Source organism: Cebus imitator, unplaced genomic scaffold, assembly GCF_001604975.1.
Source record: "Cebus imitator isolate Cc_AM_T3 unplaced genomic scaffold, Cebus_imitator-1.0 Scaffold83, whole genome shotgun sequence".
NCBI classification, from domain to species: domain Eukaryota; kingdom Metazoa; phylum Chordata; class Mammalia; order Primates; family Cebidae; genus Cebus; species Cebus imitator.
The window spans coordinates 4,401,330-4,419,490 of NW_016107398.1; the positions used below are offsets into that span (position 1 = coordinate 4,401,330).

General features: G+C 39.6%; 1 protein-coding gene across 1 annotated transcript in view; it reads left to right on the top strand.

Annotated features, from left to right (window-relative positions):
* The first annotated feature begins 13,375 nt into the window (after positions 1 to 13,375).
* Positions 13,376 to 18,161, top strand: part of RHOJ (ras homolog family member J) — a 96,724-nt gene continuing 91,938 nt past the window's right edge. Inside the window, exon 1 of the mRNA XM_017533952.2 lies at positions 13,376 to 14,287. Within this exon, the coding sequence (XP_017389441.1) occupies positions 14,110 to 14,287 (178 nt within the window). The 5' untranslated portion in view covers positions 13,376 to 14,109. The remainder of the gene's footprint in view (positions 14,288 to 18,161) is intronic.

Here is an 18,161-nt window from a genome sequence, read left to right on the forward strand (position 1 = left end):
TAGTAGAAATGGAGTCTCACTCTGTTGTCCAGACTGGTCTCAAACTCCAACCTCAAATGATCCTCCTGCCTTGGCCTCCCAAAGTGCTGGGATTATAGGCATGAGCCATTGTGACCAGCCATAAATCTGTCTTTAATCCATCTATTTTTCTCATTTCCATCTAAGAGAGGAAAGTAAGCTTAGTGGTGAAAAATACAAATTCTGGAATCAGATTACTGGAATTGAAATCCAAGCTGTAGCCACATAACTGTGTGACCTTGAGCAAGTTACTTTGACTCATTGCACATTAGTGTCTTCAGCTGTAAAATTAGGCCCAGTAATGGTATCCATATTATGATTCTTATAGTGAGTACTCAATAAGGGTTCAATATTACTGTTTGCCACCACTCTAGTCCAACCATCATCTCACAACTAGACCAGCCTTTTACTGATCCCTCTAATTCTGCATTTGTGCCTCTCTAACCTACATGACACTAGAGGATCTTCACAAAACACTGCTGGAAGCATGCAATTCCCCCGCTTAATGCCTTTCAGTGGCTTCCCTTTACCCTTGAATAAAATCCAAACCTTTTTTTCAAAGACCACATGTCCCTGCATGACCTAGCCTAGAGTTTCTCCAACTTTTGACAGCTGAAGACCACATGATGGGTAGTCAGATGACACAGTGCTACTAATTTCAGGTTAAAAAAAAAAAGAACCAAAGGCTTATCCTAATATTAAGTAACAAACTGTTACTTAAAAGTAAAAATGATAATGGCTACATATAAGTGAGAAGTAGATTATTGTTTATAATTTTCACCCAAGGCATACAGTTCCACATAAACTTAGTTCAGTTTCCATCTATATAGAGATGGTTTGCTTTCTTATATTTATTTTTAATAAGCTGTAAAATCCTAAATCACAATTATGGGTCATCCACAATGACAATCTAGGATGAATATGTCAGAGAGCGCATAACTGAATTAAGCAGAGAACCCAAAAATATAGAGTGATTTCTCACTGAAGATCATTTTCAAAGCTCTGCCAGATACTAAGAAAGAAGCAAATCAGGCCAGGTGCAGTGGCTCATGCCTGTAAGCCCAGCACTTTGAGAGGTCAGGGCCGGTGGATCACGAGGTCAGGAGCTCAAGACTAGCCGGTCAATATAGTGAAATCCCGTCTCTACTAAAATATACAAAAATTAGCCGGGCATGGTGGCATATGCCTGTGGTCCCAGCTACTTGGGAGGCTGAGCCAGGAGAATTGCTTGAACCCAGGAGGTGGAGGTTGTGGTGAGCTGAGATCACACCACTGTACTCCAGCCTGAGCAACAGAGAAAGACTCCATCCCAAAAAAGAAAAAGAAAAGAGCAAATCATACAAAAGCAGAAATGTTAGTGATTTGAACCAATTCCCAGTCCATTCTGATAACATTCAATCCCAGCAGCATTTCTTCTGGTTCTATGGTAGCATTTACATATGGTTTCAACTAACCCTCAAAAATATATAATCAAATTTTCTGGGAACTAGCACATCATCATGTGCTAGAAAAAAGTCAGACTCGTAGCAACAGAGCCCCTTTCATTGCAGGGCAGTCTTTGCAAAATGATGTGCTGTCATTTTACCTTCAACATTAAAAATCACCATACACCAACTTTCAAACAATCAGTCAGGTTGAGATTCCAAGATGACTAAGATATAGCACTTGAGCAAACCACTTAAAAATGTATTTCAATGACATAACACTGTTATTATCACATCATCATGGAGAAATCTTGGCAAGACACAGTTGTTCACGCCTGTAATTCCAGTACTTTGGGAGGTCAGGTTGGGCGGATCCCTTGAGGTCAGGAGTTCAAGGCCAGCCTGGACAACATGGTAAAACCCTGTCTCCATTAAAAATACAAAAATTAGCTAGGCGTGGTGGCACACACCTATAATCCCAGCTACTCAGGAGACTGAGACAGGAGAATCACTTGAACCCAGGAAGCAGAAGTTGCAGTGAGCCAAGATTGTGCCACTGTACTCCAGCCTGGGTAACAGAGTGAGACTCCATCTCAAAAAAAAGAAAAAAGAAAAAAAATATTTTTTAATTCTTTCCTCATTGCAAAAGCTTGTTTGTATTTATTACGTTTATGGTTGATTTTTTATCTCCTCCCCTAGAATGTATGCTCCACAAAGGCATTGATGCTTTTTATCTGACTTGTTCACCGTAAAATCCTCAGCACCTAGTAGCTGCTCAATGAATATCCATTACAGAAATCAATAGATCTATTGTAAATGACTCTGGTCATTTTCCCAAACCTGTACTTTAGATTTTAAAATCATATAAAAATTGATTAGTAACAGTGGTTTTTACTGAAGAGCCAAGTGTGATATAGTCTTAAAGATTCAGACTTAGACTTGAATTCCTGCTCCATCACTTAACTTACTGACTTTGTGACTTTGGGCCTGAGCCTCCATTTCCATTTCAAAGCAATGGAAATCATGACACCTACCTCTGTAATTACTGAAAGGATTGAATGTGATAAGTGTGCACCGTTTCTCAGCACAATGACTAACACATAATTGTTGTTCATTAAATGTTAGTAAGTTCCATTTCCCTTTTTTCTTTCCTTTTTGATTACAGTGAGAGTTACTTCCTCTGTCTGACAAAGGCTGAGCAGGGCTGGCAAAGGATTTTATTTTGCAAGTCAATCAGTACGTGTTCACTGCCTGGAACACTAGGCAAAGAAGAATTTGGCAGTCATGTCCAGAGTCAGCAAATCAGCCCCACGACATCCACCCTGATATTAGAAGGGAGAATGGCAGCATCTGAGCAGAATCTACCATCCTGGATTTACAGACTCACCCAACTACCTCATAAAAGAACCCTCTACTCAAAATACTCACTTGATTTTTAGCGTAACTGAGAGGATCTGTTACACAAGCATCAATTGTAGAATTATTTCTGAGGTTAAGGAAGGCTTAAGGAAAGACGATGGAAAATCCATATTTCTATAAAGGCTTGTCAAACCAATTGAGCTGTCACTTCATTTTATGAGGTCTGCCGTTTTCAGTACATTCAGGCCTGGATTTAAGACCATGGAGGGTTAGCTAATCAGGCTTCACAAATCCTATGTCCTCAACAGGATTTTGAAAACCCACATTTACCTGAAGGAAGCTTCTCCCAATGACATAAAGAAAATGTCAACATTTCTGTAAAAGATCTTCAGTCCAGAATAATTTAGGATTAAGCATTGTATTGATCCAAGAGGTGTAAATAATACTAAGAATAAGTGCATGAGACAGATGTTAACTGAAGAAAAGAGTTTTAGAAATGGATATAATTATTATTCTACGTATTCATCAAGTTGACTATGTCCATTAACAGTATCTCTTATGTCCTCATGGTGCAGAGAATGTGATTGCTTAATTTTTTAAGTATGTATTATGTCCAAGGTATATTTTGGAGGAAGGAAGAGGCTGAAAATGATATTTAGGTCTTTTCTTTTAGTTGTAGAAAAGGCAGTTAATTCATCTAACAATAAGCTTTTGTATCCAAAGTAGAAGGAAATACACATTTCCCATTTGCACCAAATTTACCTATCAGAAAAAAATAAATAAATAAAACAAAACAAAAGGTTAGATGGCTTCTGTTCTATATGAAATCAAGAAATCTGTAGCTACAGGTATAGTCATTATATCCAAGCAATGAAGTTTCACACTTATTCGCAGTCCCAATACTGTTTTGATTATGCAAAAGATGTCCATAAAAATGGGAGAGAAGATATTAAGCAGTCATTCTTGATTAAGGAATAGTTGCAATCAGCTGCAGAGATGACACGGTAAGAAGTATATTGTATTAGCAACACTTTCAGTAAGAACAAAGGCGTGTAAATAATGACTTAAAGTACAAAGTGGAAACTGATGCAGAAAAAAACCTACAGGAGATATGGACTGTAGAACATATCACTGAACACTGCTACACATTACGGCTCATAAATAAATACCCAAAGATTAAAACCAGAGGGTAAAATTTCAGCACAGAACCACCCATTGTTTGTGACCCACCATCTATTCTTCATACAGCCAAGTGATATGGTTTGGCTGTCTCCCAACCCAAGTCTCATCATGAATTACAGTTCCCATAATCCCCATGTGTCATGGAAGGGAGCTGGTGGGAGGTAATTGAATCACTGGGGTGGTTAATCTCATGCTGTTCTCATGATAGTAAGTGAGTTCTCACAAAATTTGATGGTTTTATAAGAATCTTTTCCATGATATTTCTTGCTGCCACCATGTGAAGAAGAATGTGTTTGTTTCCCCTTCCACAACGATTGTGAGTTTCCTGAAGCCTCCCCAGCCATGCTGAACTCTAAGTCAATTAAACCTCTTTCCTTTATAAATTACCCAGTCTCCACTATGTCTTTATTAGCAGCATGAGAATGGGCCACTATAGTAAATTGGAACCAAATAGTGGGGTGCTGCTGTAAAGATACCTAAAAATGTGGAAGTGACATTGGAACCAGGTAAAAGGCAGAGTTTGGAATAGTTTGGAGGGCTCACAAGAAGACAGGAAAATGTGGGAAAGTTTGGAACTTCCTAGATACTTGTTGAATAGCTTTGACCAAAATGCTGATAGTGATGTGGACAATGAAGTTCAGGCTGAAGTGGTCTCAAATGGAGATAAGAAACTTGTTGGGAACTGGAGTAAAGGTCACTCTTGCTATGCAAAGAAACTGGTGGCATTTTGCCCCTTCCCTATAGATCCATGGAACTTTGAACTTGAGAGAATGATTTAGGATATCTGGTGGAAAAAATTTCTAAGCAGCAAAGCATTCAAGAGGTGACAGAGCATAAACATTTGGAAAATTTGCAGGCTGACAATGAAGTAGAAAAGAAAAACCCATTTTGGCCGGATAAATTCAAGCCAGCTGCAGAAATTTGCATAAGCAACAAGTAGTCAAATGCTAATCACCGAGACAATAGGGAAAATGTCTCCAGAGCATATCAGAGACCTTTATGGCAGCCCCTCCCACCACAGGCCTGGAGGCCTAGGAGGGAAAAACGGTTTCGTGGGCTTGGCCCAGGGGACCCCTTGCTGTATGCAGCCTTGGAACTTGGTGCTCTGCATCCTAGCCACTCCAGCTGTGGCTAAAAGGGGCCAATGTATAGCTCAGGTCATTGCTTCAGAGGGTGCAAGCCCCAAGCCTTGGCAGCTTCCACGTGATATTGGCCTGCAGATGTGCAGATATCAAGAACTGAGGTTTGGGAAACTCCACCTAGATTTCAGCAGGTGTATGGAAATGCCTGGAACCAGGCAGAAGTTTGCTGCAGCGGTGGAGCCCTCATGGAGAACCTCTGCTAGGGCAGTGCAGAAGGGAAATGTAGGGTCAGCGCCCCCACACAGAGTCCCCACTGGGATACTGCCTAGTGGACCTGTGAGAAGAGGCCCACTGTCCTTCAGGCCCCAGAATGGTAGACCCACCAACAGCTTGCACCACGTACCTGGAAAAGTCACAGACACTCAATGCCAGCCCATGAAAGCAGCAAGGAGTGGGGCTATACCCTGCAAAGCCACAGGGATGGAGCTTCCCAAGGCTTTGGGAGCCCACCTCTTGCATGACCTGGGTGCAAGACATGGAGTTGAAGGACATCAGCATGACCTGGGTGTGAGACATGGAGTCAAAGGACATCATTTCAGAGCTTTAAGATTTGACTGCCCTGCTGGATTTCAGACTCTTGTAGGGCCTGTAGTCCCTTTGTTTTGGCTAATTTCTCCCATTTAGAATGGGTATATTTACCCAATACCTGTACCCCCATTGTATCTAGGAAGTAACTTACTTGCTTTTGATTTTACAGGCTCATAGGTGGAAGGGACTTGCCTTGTCTCAGGTGAGACTTTGGACCTGGACTTTTGGATTAATATGCCAATAAGTAAGATTTTGGGGGACTGTTAGGAAGGCATGATTATGTTTTAAAATGTGAGGATATGAGATTTTGGAGGGGGCAGGGGCAAAATGATATGGTTGGGCTGTGTGCCTACCCAAATCTCATCTTGAATTGTAGTTCCCATAATCCCCACATGTCATGGGAGGGACCTAGTGGGAAGTAATTAAATCATGGAGGCATTTACCCCTATGCTGCTGTTCTTGTGGTAGTGAGTTCTCACAAGATCTTATGGCTTTTTAAGAAATTTTTCCCCCTTGCTGCTCAGCAATTCTCCTTGCTGCTGCTATGTGAAGAAGGATGTATTTGCTTCCCATTTTCCCATGATTGTAAGTATCCTTAGTCTTCCCCAGCTAGGCTGAACTGTGAGTCAATTAAACTGCTTTCCTTTATAAATTATCCAGTTTCAGGTATGTCTTTACTAGCAACATGAGGACAGACTAATACACCAAGTAAATAACATGGGCTTTTTAGCCAGGGGGCCAGTGTGAATCCTGGCTCTGTCACTTTCTAGCTGTATGAATTTAATATCTCTGTGTCTTAGTTACCTCATCTGTAAAATGACACCTTAATTATACCTATCCCATAGAATTTTGGTAAGGATTAAAAATGTTAACATATGCTGACACAGTAATAGAATGTTAGCCATTATTATCATGATCATTATTATTTTTTACTCTCCTCCTAACATCAGTATCTGGAGTCTCCTCTCTCACCCACATCCCTTGTTTTTAGCATAGGGGAGATACGCTGATGTGTTTCAATCAGGCCCCACCTCTGGTGCCCTTCCTGTAGTTCAGCGGGCACCAGAAGTGGGACCTGACTGACTGAAACCCATCAACACATCTCCCCTAACCCAAGCAGGGCAGAGAGAAAGCTGGCACTTGTGCAGGAAATGCAGAGATACTCATTCTCCTCCTAACAGGGCTGGGTTGCTGAAGATGGGAAGCTTACCTCCATTGTGGCTGAGGAGTGGCTGGTATGCCAGAGGCCCACTTGCAGAGCTTGAGGATGGAGCCAACCAGAAGTGAGAGCCAAGAAAAACTCCTAGTGGCAAAACTGAATTCTAGATCAGCCAAACCCAAAAGCCAGCTTCCCTGGAATGTTCAGCTACAGGACTGTAAATCACTGCTATGGTGTGAATGTTTATGTCCCCCCAAAATTCATATGTTGTAACCTTATCACCAGTGCAACTGTATTAAGCAGTGGGGATGTTAGAAGGTGATTCAGTCATGAGAGCATCCCCATGAAATCACATCCTTGTGAATGGGATTAGTGACCTTATAAAGATGTCTAACGGAGCTTGTTTATTCCTTGTGCCATGTGAGGACACACAGAAGACATCATCTAATAAAAACAGGCCCTTGGTCGGGTGTGGTGGCTCACGCCTTTCATCCCAGCACTTTGGGAGGCCGAGGCAGGGGGACCACCTGAGGTGAGGATTTTGAGCCCAGCCTGGTCAACATGGCAAAACCCTGTCTCTGCTTTAAAAATACAAAAATTAGCCAGGTGTGGTGATGTGCACCTGCAGTCCCAGCTACTTGGGAGGCTGAGGCAGGAGAATAGCTTGAACCCAGGAGGTGGCAGTTGCAGTGAGCTAAGTTTGCACTATTGCATTCCAGCCTGGATGAAGAGCAAGACTCCATCTTAAAAAAAAAAAAAAAAAAAAAAAAACAGGCCTCATCAGATTCTGAACCTACTGGTGTCTTGATCTTGGATTTCCCAACCTCCAGGTGAGCAATAAATTTCTGTTGTTTGTAAATTGCTCATCTAAGGCATTTTGCTATAGCAGCCCAAGTGCACTGCATCAATCTCTTTTAGCTTAAGTTAGTTTGGGTCCGATTTTGTTCCTTAGATATATTATTATTCATAACTGTTTTATGATATGTGGGATTAATATATTTTTTATTTAAAAGACAAAAAGTCATTATTTGATAAAGATCTCTCAGGAGTCTACATAAGTGAGGGCATAAGTGACTTGGATCTAAGTCTTAATCATATAAATACAAAATAGTGGATTTGAAGAGAAAATCAACTCAAATTATAATCACTTGTGCCCAGAACATTCCTCCAGCCTTTCATAGCATTGATAAGCAAGCATAGAGTTGTTAAGCAAACCATCTCTAGATGAATTGTGTCAAATAGCACACGACAAAACATGGTTCCCAGGACTTCTTCTATTTTTTGTTCATGTATTAGTCAGGGCTCTTTCAAGTACACATAATGAAAATCTAACCTAAACGAATTTAAACCAGAAAAGAAATGAATTGCCTCATTCAAAAGGAAAATTCAAGTCCTAGGGCTCAAATTGTATGATCAGGTATCTTTTTTCTCTTTCAGCTATTTTTCTGTGGTGTAGCAGTAAAAAGCATGAGCTCTAGCAGTAGGCTGACAGATTTAGAATCCTGAGTCCACAACTTGTTGGCTGTTTTACATTAACCTTATCAACTGATTTCACTTTGCCTTTGTTTTTTTAATCATAAAAATGAGAATAATAATAATGTTTACATCCTAGGTTTTAGGTTAAATGAGTTCAAAAATGTAAACTCCTTTATTATTGTCATTATCAGCATCAGGAAATCTCTTCCTGGTGGCAAAGATGGCCTCAACAACAGCTTATGTGATCCTTGGTGACAGGAACTCCAGGGGACAAAGCACCTCTTTCCAGAGAACTTCGGGAAGAGCTCCGGCAATAATTTGCCAAAACTGAATTACGTGTTCACCCCTGGATCAAAGAGTGGGGTCAGCCCTGCTGAGCAATTTGGACTAAAGGTAGAAGAGAGGGGTTCTGCAAAGGGAAATTGAATTGCTGTTACAAAAAAAGGATAGAGATCATAGGCACAAAAAACTAATGTTCACTACAGAGCCAACTATATCCTGATTAGTCAAATGGTAAATAATAATTGTTGCTGCTTTACACGGTGAAAAATGGCATTCATGAGAAGGACACGGCCTGCAAGCCACGTTTTAAGAAAAATTTCTTGTTTGGGAAGTTAGATTTGATAATTATAGAAGTCCTTTCCAGAGTCAACGAAATTGAGGTTTAGAGAGAGTTTTGAAACATAATAAAAAATAAAAATACAATAGAAATAAACCTTTGAGTATCTACCGTATCTACAGAGCAGGCAGATATTATTACTATGACGGCTTTACATTCAAGATAGCAAACAAACGGCAGCACTCAGGTTTTGCCGTCATCAGAATTAGCCATGAACGCTTTATGGATGTGGATAGCTTTGAAGTATGATCTTCCCTTCGAACAAGGAAGGATGACCTAAAGACTGGATCAAAGAGCAAATGTGAAATTTACAAAGGCCAAATCATTTTAACCACACTGCCTATTTTCCCATTAAAGTCAGTAAAAAATGATATTTTATCATATAAAATTAAAGTGAAAAGAAGTTACTTTTACACTTCCAGAGTAGACAAAAGAGATCCACCTTTCATGAAATCAATTATAATTTTTCAAATTTTCTGAAATGTGAGGAAAGATACATAATAATCTCCAAATATAATATCGTCAAATATTGGCCAAAACCAATGCTTTTCATAAATCACCATAATTGTGAAGTGGAAAACAATAAAAAAGGGAGATTTCATAAAACGTGCCTGGAAAATAAACACTCTGCAAGAATTTTGCTTCTTAATAATAAGGTAGGAGTGTTTTCTGGAGCACTTAACCTGAGGGCTTTGTGTTCTTTTACATAATGACTCCATCCACCTTCTGTCGTGGCTACTGGGGTTATAAACATGAAGAATGTAATTCCCTTCTTTCTTTTGTCCTGGGGGTTTTCACAGATTTGTTTGAAGATGTTATCATTGCCCCCACAGACTGTTTCTTCCACTTACCACATTGAGGTTGGTCCCCAGATCTTTCCTCCTAGTCTCTATCAAATCTAAGATTTCAGCTGTGGTCTTATTCAAGCCCTGGTAGTTTTTATGACTCTCTTTTCTGATACGGATGATTTCTAGATACAAAATAGAACTGTTAATGAAATCTGAGCAGACATATTCAGTCCACAGAGTAGATTTACATTTCTTTCCACATTTAGTGTCTCACCAACAAGGGGTTGATCAGCAACCAGCAGCCTCTCAGGGAAACTTGTATTTGTGTAATCCAATCCTAATAACCAAAATGCCTCCTTGCACATAACAGAGCACAATGTTCCCAGCTACTGTTGAGAGGCTTTCAAGTCCTCCAACTATATATTAATTTTTTATGACATTGATGCTACAAGAGCATTGTAAGTAGAGGGCAAATTTTTAGTTGTTTTCCTACCAGAAGTGGAAAATTTCCACCAATCTTTCTTATTCTCCCAAGAGATCCCTACAAAAAAGGATAAGAGATTGTGACTTGGCCCCAATCCACAGAAGTTCAGCCTGTGGCAGAGGCGTGATGCTTACCCACCCAGACAATGGCCAACCAATGATTTTAGTCTTTTTGGGCCCATATCACTAACTAGAGAGTGTCATCACCAGAGATCTTCCTTTGACTGTAAGATGGCCATTTCTGCAAGCTACTCCCTGCTCTGTGGCCTTGGTGAAGGAACAGCGCAGGACTTACCTGAACACCAAATTTTTCTACCTTCTAAAGCACGCCTCTCCAATCTGGAAGATCAGGAGTCAATCGCAAAGTTCTTTCTAAACTGTTACCTAGCTTCAGATTTTCTGCATTAAGGGAACATAAAAGTCTCTAATTTCCTGGTTCCCAAAGAAAGAAATCAAAAAAAAAAAAAAAAAAAGGTCAGATACACCACAGGATCCTCTTCCTCAGAGACAAGGCTTTGTATTCAGAGTTAAGGGATGCAATAATGAAATACAGAAGAAACACACAAAACTTTATCATTAGTGGACAAATCAGCCTCTTCTTTCCTAGGAAGGAAAAAGATGTCCCATCTGCCTGTGGCTAAAAGTCACCTACCTCTCTCAGAATTAAGAGATTTGGGGGAAAAAAACCAGAAGTATTCCAAGTAAGAAAAGGAAAACCATTTCTGGAATTATAAAAGATCATGTCCAAGAAAATGTAGCTGATATGATGTGATGTGATATGATATGATGTGTGATATATGGCATGATATGGCATGGACAATAGCCAGAAGCTGGGTGCAGGTGGCCTCACAGAAAAATAATGCAGATACATGAGCATCCCTGACAGCAATGACTCACTTCCCTTGGGGAGGGGTGGTTCCAGTCCAGACCAGTCCTAGAACAGGCTGTTCAGTTTACTGATCTTGAGGTTTAGGTCAGTGGGAGATTTGGGTCAGAACCCCTAGGACTACATAGCCCCTCCAGATTCATAACCATCACCAGTAAAAGCCAAATTCTCACATTAGTCCCAGAAAGGGCTTTCTCTGGAGTGGAGATTCATAACGAGGCTGGGCATCCTGGAATCATCAGAATCACAGCACATTTCATGTTCCTAAGAGTGGAGTCAAAACAATATCCTTCATAGAGGATAATCCAGAATCAGAGTATCTGATCTCATTGCATTACTTCCCTATGCAGCTTCAACCACAAAAAATAAAAAAGAGGGGAGTGAAGACTTGGCTCTCTTACGAAGGTCATCATAAAACTGGAAGCAATCAGAAGAGTTAGAATTTTACACAAAAATGCCCTGTTGGCATTTGGGGAAATTTGTGTGAAGCCATGGCTCACAGGACAAGAAAGAGCCAAGAATTAAGATCTCTTGGAAAAAGCAAAAAATATCGCCCAAAAAGACTACACCACATTCTGGTAAGTTTGTGTAAACTTGGTGCTTGAGGTAAACCAAATAATTAATGGCTACAAAACCACCACTCAATCATTTTCATGGCCCAAGATCCAAAAGCACAGGCATCTGGTAAAGAATATTTTAGCAAATGGTCTTCATGCCACTTCTAAAATGCATACCTGTCAACCTTTGAAATTGAAGGACTTTCTTGACCATTCCACCTGGATAAGCAATCAGAACTCTGTGGACTCATGGACCTATAAAAACAATGATGAATTGTCTCTACTCTTTTTTTTTTTTTTTTTAAGATTCTGTTACTCTAGTTCAGATCAGTTTTTTAATATTTAAAAAGATTTAGTCTCACATGGACAATATGATCTACATAATCACCAAGCTGAGATGTTAGATTTTTAACTTTTTTGCCACTTTTCATAGGATGTCTCAAAATCTTTTCTCCATAAATATTCAATTTGGTGCAGGAGTAGTAAACAGTCATAAACTACATTTGTTTTGAGAAATATAGCCAACATTCTCAATGGTCATAACCCATCATTGCATATAACCTGTCTGGCAGATGTACCAATCCTTTGACTTAGAGGTAAAAGATCTATAACTAGATACTTCAAGTCTCCCAGGTGTCTTAATTCACAGTTCACAGAAAAATCAGAATGGACTTAAATGTCTGTGTCTGATAGCATAATATTTAGGTTATACATAGCTATTTAGGTTCTACGTAGATAATACATAGATAATATTTAGATTATACGTAGATTGTTTGTTACTGCAATATAACCTGACTGATACATCATAACCTGTTTGAAACACTGTCCCTTTATAGGAAAGAAAGGCTTGGACACGAAGCACTATGATAAATTTTACTATAATCCAAAACAGAAGAAACTTGAGACTATACCTATTATATGGCAGCATATAAATGATATGTGGGTATATCTATTATTAATAGCCACTTAGTAAAACAGACACTTCTCCCATCTCACCCCTCACCCAAAAAAAGAAAAAGAAAAAAAAAACTTCTCAAACAACTGGATAATCTGAATTCTTCAAAATCAATGTTCAAAAAATGAAAGAAAAAAAAAACCAGAGTTCCCTCATTTTGACCCATTTGTCAAAAATCACTTGCAGAGTTCCACTCTTTTCTAAGACCAAGCACATTAATCAAATACAGAGCTTCAAAGAGTCTTCATTTTGAGTGACCGAACAGACAAATAAATTAGCTGCCCATGGCTCCTTTGTAATTGAAGAGACCAGTCTGACCCAAGGGGACACTAAATCAAAAAGCAAAATGTCCAAGCAAAAATAGCATCGAAGACCTTAAACCAACCAAAAAGCCCTCCTATATCCGCTTACGTCCAAGGGTGTTACAAATGAGCCAAGCACACGTGTGTTTGTCCACTAATAAGAATATGCAAATGTCCCACATCTGATTGATTTCTTATGTGCTACGATCATAAAAAAAAATTGTGTCTGGAATACATATTCCAGACATGTGGCAGTTTATAAACCTGATCATATTATACCTACAACCTACAAAAATTTTTCCCTTTGAAATGAGATGACTCTAGAAGGTTTTCTTCTTTATTTCTGGGAAAGTCGCTTAAAGTTTCTCATTTAAGTCAGTAAAGAACTGCTCATTTTTAGTTTGCAGAGCTTTCAACTGGTGACTCAGTGAGGGGTGATGTCATATGTTATCCTAGGACTGCTGGTGTGGTTCTCTCTGCTCACTCTAACCATTCCCCCCGTTTCTGTGGCAGGCAGTCCAACCCCGTTTTCCATCCTGCAGTCAGTTTCTCCCCAGCCAGCCAGGAGCACACAGCCTCGCAAGCAGCGGATGAAACCGGAAGTCTGACAGCTTGAGTCTGCAGTGGGACCCCTAGTGTTTTCCCACTCCATGTCCTGGCATCGTTCCCCAGAAGTACAAACACACACACACACAGAGCTCCCATTGTTGCAGCCTTCCTCAGCCCACTGATCCTAATATGGAATGCAGCAGGAAACCCATGATTTCCTGACACTCGGGAAGCTGGAGGAAGCAAGGGGAAAAAAACTCCATTAAAAAGCCCAGCTTTCCTCCATGTTAGATGTGACTTGGAAAATGAGGACGATTTAGCAAAATTTCACCGTGTCTTTTGCCAGGCTGGAGACAGGGAGAACAGAGCAAAACTCTCAGACTGCTGAAATTTCTAGGCTGTTAGGAAGCCCCCCGAATTCTGTGAAACTGAGGGTTTCTTAACTCACACTGACAGCGGAAAGGGGCAGATCCTTTTCACAACTCCCCCAAGTGTGAGTTACCTTTCTTTACCAGCATGGTAAGCAACAGGGCATATCCCAGCCTCGGACATGTCTGTATGAGCCAAGGTTCCCAAAGTCAGTCAGAGTAAACTCAAGCCTGGCACTGGCTTTCCGCCGCTTCATGTGCTTTGGGAGAAGCAGGAGCAGCAGCAGGAGTCCCCAGCAGCTGGAGCCGCAAGAATGAACTGCAAAGAGGGAACTGACAGCAGCTGCGGCTGCAGGGGCAACGACGAGAAGAAGATGTTGAAGTGTGTGGTGGTGGGGGACGGTGCCGTGGGGAAAACCTGCTTGCTGATGAGCTACGCCAACGACGCCTTCCCGGAGGAATACGTGCCCACTGTGTTTGACCACTATGCAGGTAAGAAAAACTGGGAAACTCTGCATCCAGACCAACGATGCGGGGGACGATACCTTAACTTCAGAGGGTCCTGGCTCATGTCTAATGTCAGTATTGGGTGCGGGCCTGGCAGTAACCAGGGAGCTTAGCGTAGCATACAACCAAGGACTTGGCTGAAATTGTTGGTAGAACAATTTGTGCATCCATTTGTATGGTAACACTTTTTCCCCCTTAAAGCAAATGGGTAACACCAGGAAAATACTCTGACGTGCCCTCTAGATTTGGGGGCCAGAGATTTTACTCCACATTTGCCTCAAGATTCATTAACTTTTTATTGTGAACATTTTTAAATGCAGTGTAATTCCATCACAATTCTTTTCTGCCAAAAAAAAAATCACCACTAGACCCACAAACAGTGAAAGGAATGTTCTTGCCACTCTTTGCGTATTCACTCCATGTCATAATACGTGAAATGTTAAGATTAAGAAAACACTCATTTTTTCTATAACAATTGGTGCTGTAAACTACAGTTTTATTTTCCTGGGGTTGTAGATTGGGGGAAAGTTTTTAAAAGGTTTTAAATATCTATTAGGCAATCTGTATCTTAAAAGAAAACTGTTTCATTAACATGTTTTTAAAATTAAAAACACAAATAAAATCTGAATCATTTCTAAAATGCACATACAATATTTTAAAGCATGACAGTTAAGATACTGTAGTCACAACTTAATTCTTTCAGAGGACCTTTAATGTTTTGAATGTTCTAAAGTTTGTAGGTATACTTGTCTGGGTGATAGCATTACCTAAATTTTTCCATTTTGATTCTTACTTTTTTCCTTAATTTCCAAACCAAATTATATTAAGTTTATCAAATGCAAGTTAATGAAATTCCTCAAGCTTATAGTATCCTGTATTTTATAACTTATTTATGTCACAGTGATCTTTATCAGACATCTGAGACTTTGTGGAAGGAAAATTTCTCCTCCTTCACTTTGGCTTTGGGTCAGGTTCAGCAAAAGGAAAATGGCCCACAGGAAACCAGCATGAGTGTCTGTTGGCAATGTGGCCGTTTGAAATCCTCATTCTATAGAAAGTAGCTTCTTTTCCAGAACTAAGCCATCACCTAAATCGCTGCTTTCTCCTACACTTACATGATATATGAAAATATTACCCAGCAGACAGGGAGAGAACCACAGTGAATACAGTATCCAATTCCCAGCAGGTTTTTCTATATTTGTAAAAATTAAGAGAAAATTTTAATGCTGGCTCACTTAAGCCTTTCTGAAAATATAATGACTATGCCCAGAGAAGAACATTTTAATGAGAACAGAATAAAGAGAAGAACAGGTTGACTTTCATCTTGAGGAAAAAATTAATTATAAAATTTGAGGGCCCACGCCTTAAGAGAGTTACTCAGATTCTTGTCCTGAAAGCATCTTAGCAAAAGTTATTTATTCTACACCTTCTTTCTGCCAAGAAAGGGAAAGTGGCTACCTTATTTCAAAAACTTTTAAATCAAGGGTAGAATTCAAAATCTACTAAAGGAAGAAGCTTCCAATGCTTATTAAAATTATGTATCCAAATCCCCATATATGTAGGGAGCCAATTACCATGTTGTATCAGGAAGAAAAAGAATTGAGTCAGCCTATTTAAAAAAAAAAACACTAGAAATCAAGCAAAGGCTGAACCATAGCTAGATTCCACTAGGCTCAAATTATTTTATATTCTAATTATATACATACTATTGTTGAGCACTAAAGCATCTTAAAGATTTTGGCTAGTCTTTTATTTTAGCTCCCAAGAAATCACAACCACTACACCCAGAGCAATACTTTGCACATAGTAAGCATTCCTGAACATGGTTGCTTTGATGTACTCTTTGTACCTCTTTAAGTGTATAATCATCTCATGTGCTTTCAGTAAATTTTAAAAGGGAACGGAGACATGAGCCACATAGGTCTAGGACTGTAATGAAGTGATCATTTCCATAAGCAGAGGGATCTTCTCCAACACAAAGACTTGATTTCCTTTTCCACCACTCTCCTGATCTATGATCTGGTTGAACATAAATCCTTATGCAATCACGTGAGAACCTACAATCAATTGTAAAAGAACTAAATGCCCTCTTCTCCATTTGGATCCAGTATCCAGTTCCTGGGTCCTACTGGCCTACTCTAAAATGACAACCTGCAATTGAGTCCTGAATCTTTAGAAGTTATAGTTTAAGTCATAGAGAGCCTATCCATTGAAGAAGACGTTTTACTAATAACTACCCAACCTAGAAAAGTAGAGATAAAATAGTATAGATTGAAATACAACCTACTGTGCAAGATGGTGAGCTCTGAAGCCAGACAGCCCAGTTCTAATACTGGCTCTGTCATTTACTCTGTGGCCTTGAGGAAGTTACTTAACCTCTCTGTGCCTCAGTTATCACAAATGAGAAACAGAGACAATGAAGATATTAGAATTGTATGGGAGAAAAAAATAATTAATATCTGCAAAGTTCTTAAAATAGTGCCTCCTATGTGATAAGAGTTAGGTACATGGTAGCTATTAAGAATATAGTCTCGATACTTGCATACAGCCAGAAAAAGGAATGAAAATGTAATTAAAAGATAAAGATTACAAGAAGGAAAAATGTAATTACAAGAGTTTCCTTCAGCAGAGTAAGGTAGGATGGAGTGCATGTATTTTCTTCATAAAATAGTTACCATGTTCACTGATAATTAACAAATGTGTCTACATGGAGTAATAGTAGTGGGATATTAAATTGGGAGGAGAAACATCAGTTTTCCATGAGTGAAAACTATGCAAAATTATTTTGAATTATTTTTGCAGGAAAAATCAACAACCAGCTACAAAAAAAAACAATTTTTAAACTTCTATGAATCCTGATGTATCCCTACCTCCTACCTACCAAAATCCAAAAGTACATCTGCTCCATGTAGCTATCTTTGACTCCCCAAAAATAATTCCCTGTTCCATCTTCAATCTAGTTTCAGAAATTTGTTTACATCTCTAGGATCTCCCACCATTGTATAGCAATTTATATGCATCCTTATTTTCCTGTCTCTGGAGCTGTGTCTTTCATGTCCTGAGAAATCCAACAGTTAGTTCTAGGTCCCCATCTTGATCTCTTGGAAGCTTTTTTTATGGTTCATTACCCTCCTTCTTAAAACTTTTTCTTGGCTTGGTTTCTGGGATACCACATTCTCCTGGTTTTGTTTCCACTCACCAGCAAATCTTTCTCAATCTCCTATGCCACCTCCTCTCTCTCTTTCCAACCACCAAATGTTGGCAAACCTCAGTGTTCAGTCCCTGGATCCTCTTCTTTATTTGCACTTACGGTCTGGTTGATTGTATCTAGTTTTATAACTTTCAACATCATTCATATCCTGATAACTCGAAAAACTGTAGCTCCACCAACAAAACCCCCTGAGACTCAGACTCATATATCCAACTATTTGAATATCTAATAGGCATGTCAATCTTAACCTGTCCAAATAGAATTTTTTAACTCCTCCAATCTACTCTTCCCCTAGGCTTTTCCATATACGTACATGACCATTATTTTTTACCCAGTTTCTGAAAACAAAATCTTTTTTATTGACTCCTTTCTTCCTTTGATAACACTCCCCTCTCTTTCCATTCAAACCATTGGTTATCATCACTTCCTCCTACCAATCAGCTCAACCTTCAAAATACATCCCAAACCTGATCACTTGTCACCATCTCCATTGCCTTCACTCTTGTTTAAGCCACCATCATCTCTCATCCAAACTACTATAATCAATCCCCAATTCTCTACCTCCAATCTTGCCCCCTATCATCAGTTCTCCACATAGCAGGCAGAGGGACTGTCCAAAAGCCCAACTTCTCCAATCACTTCCCTAAA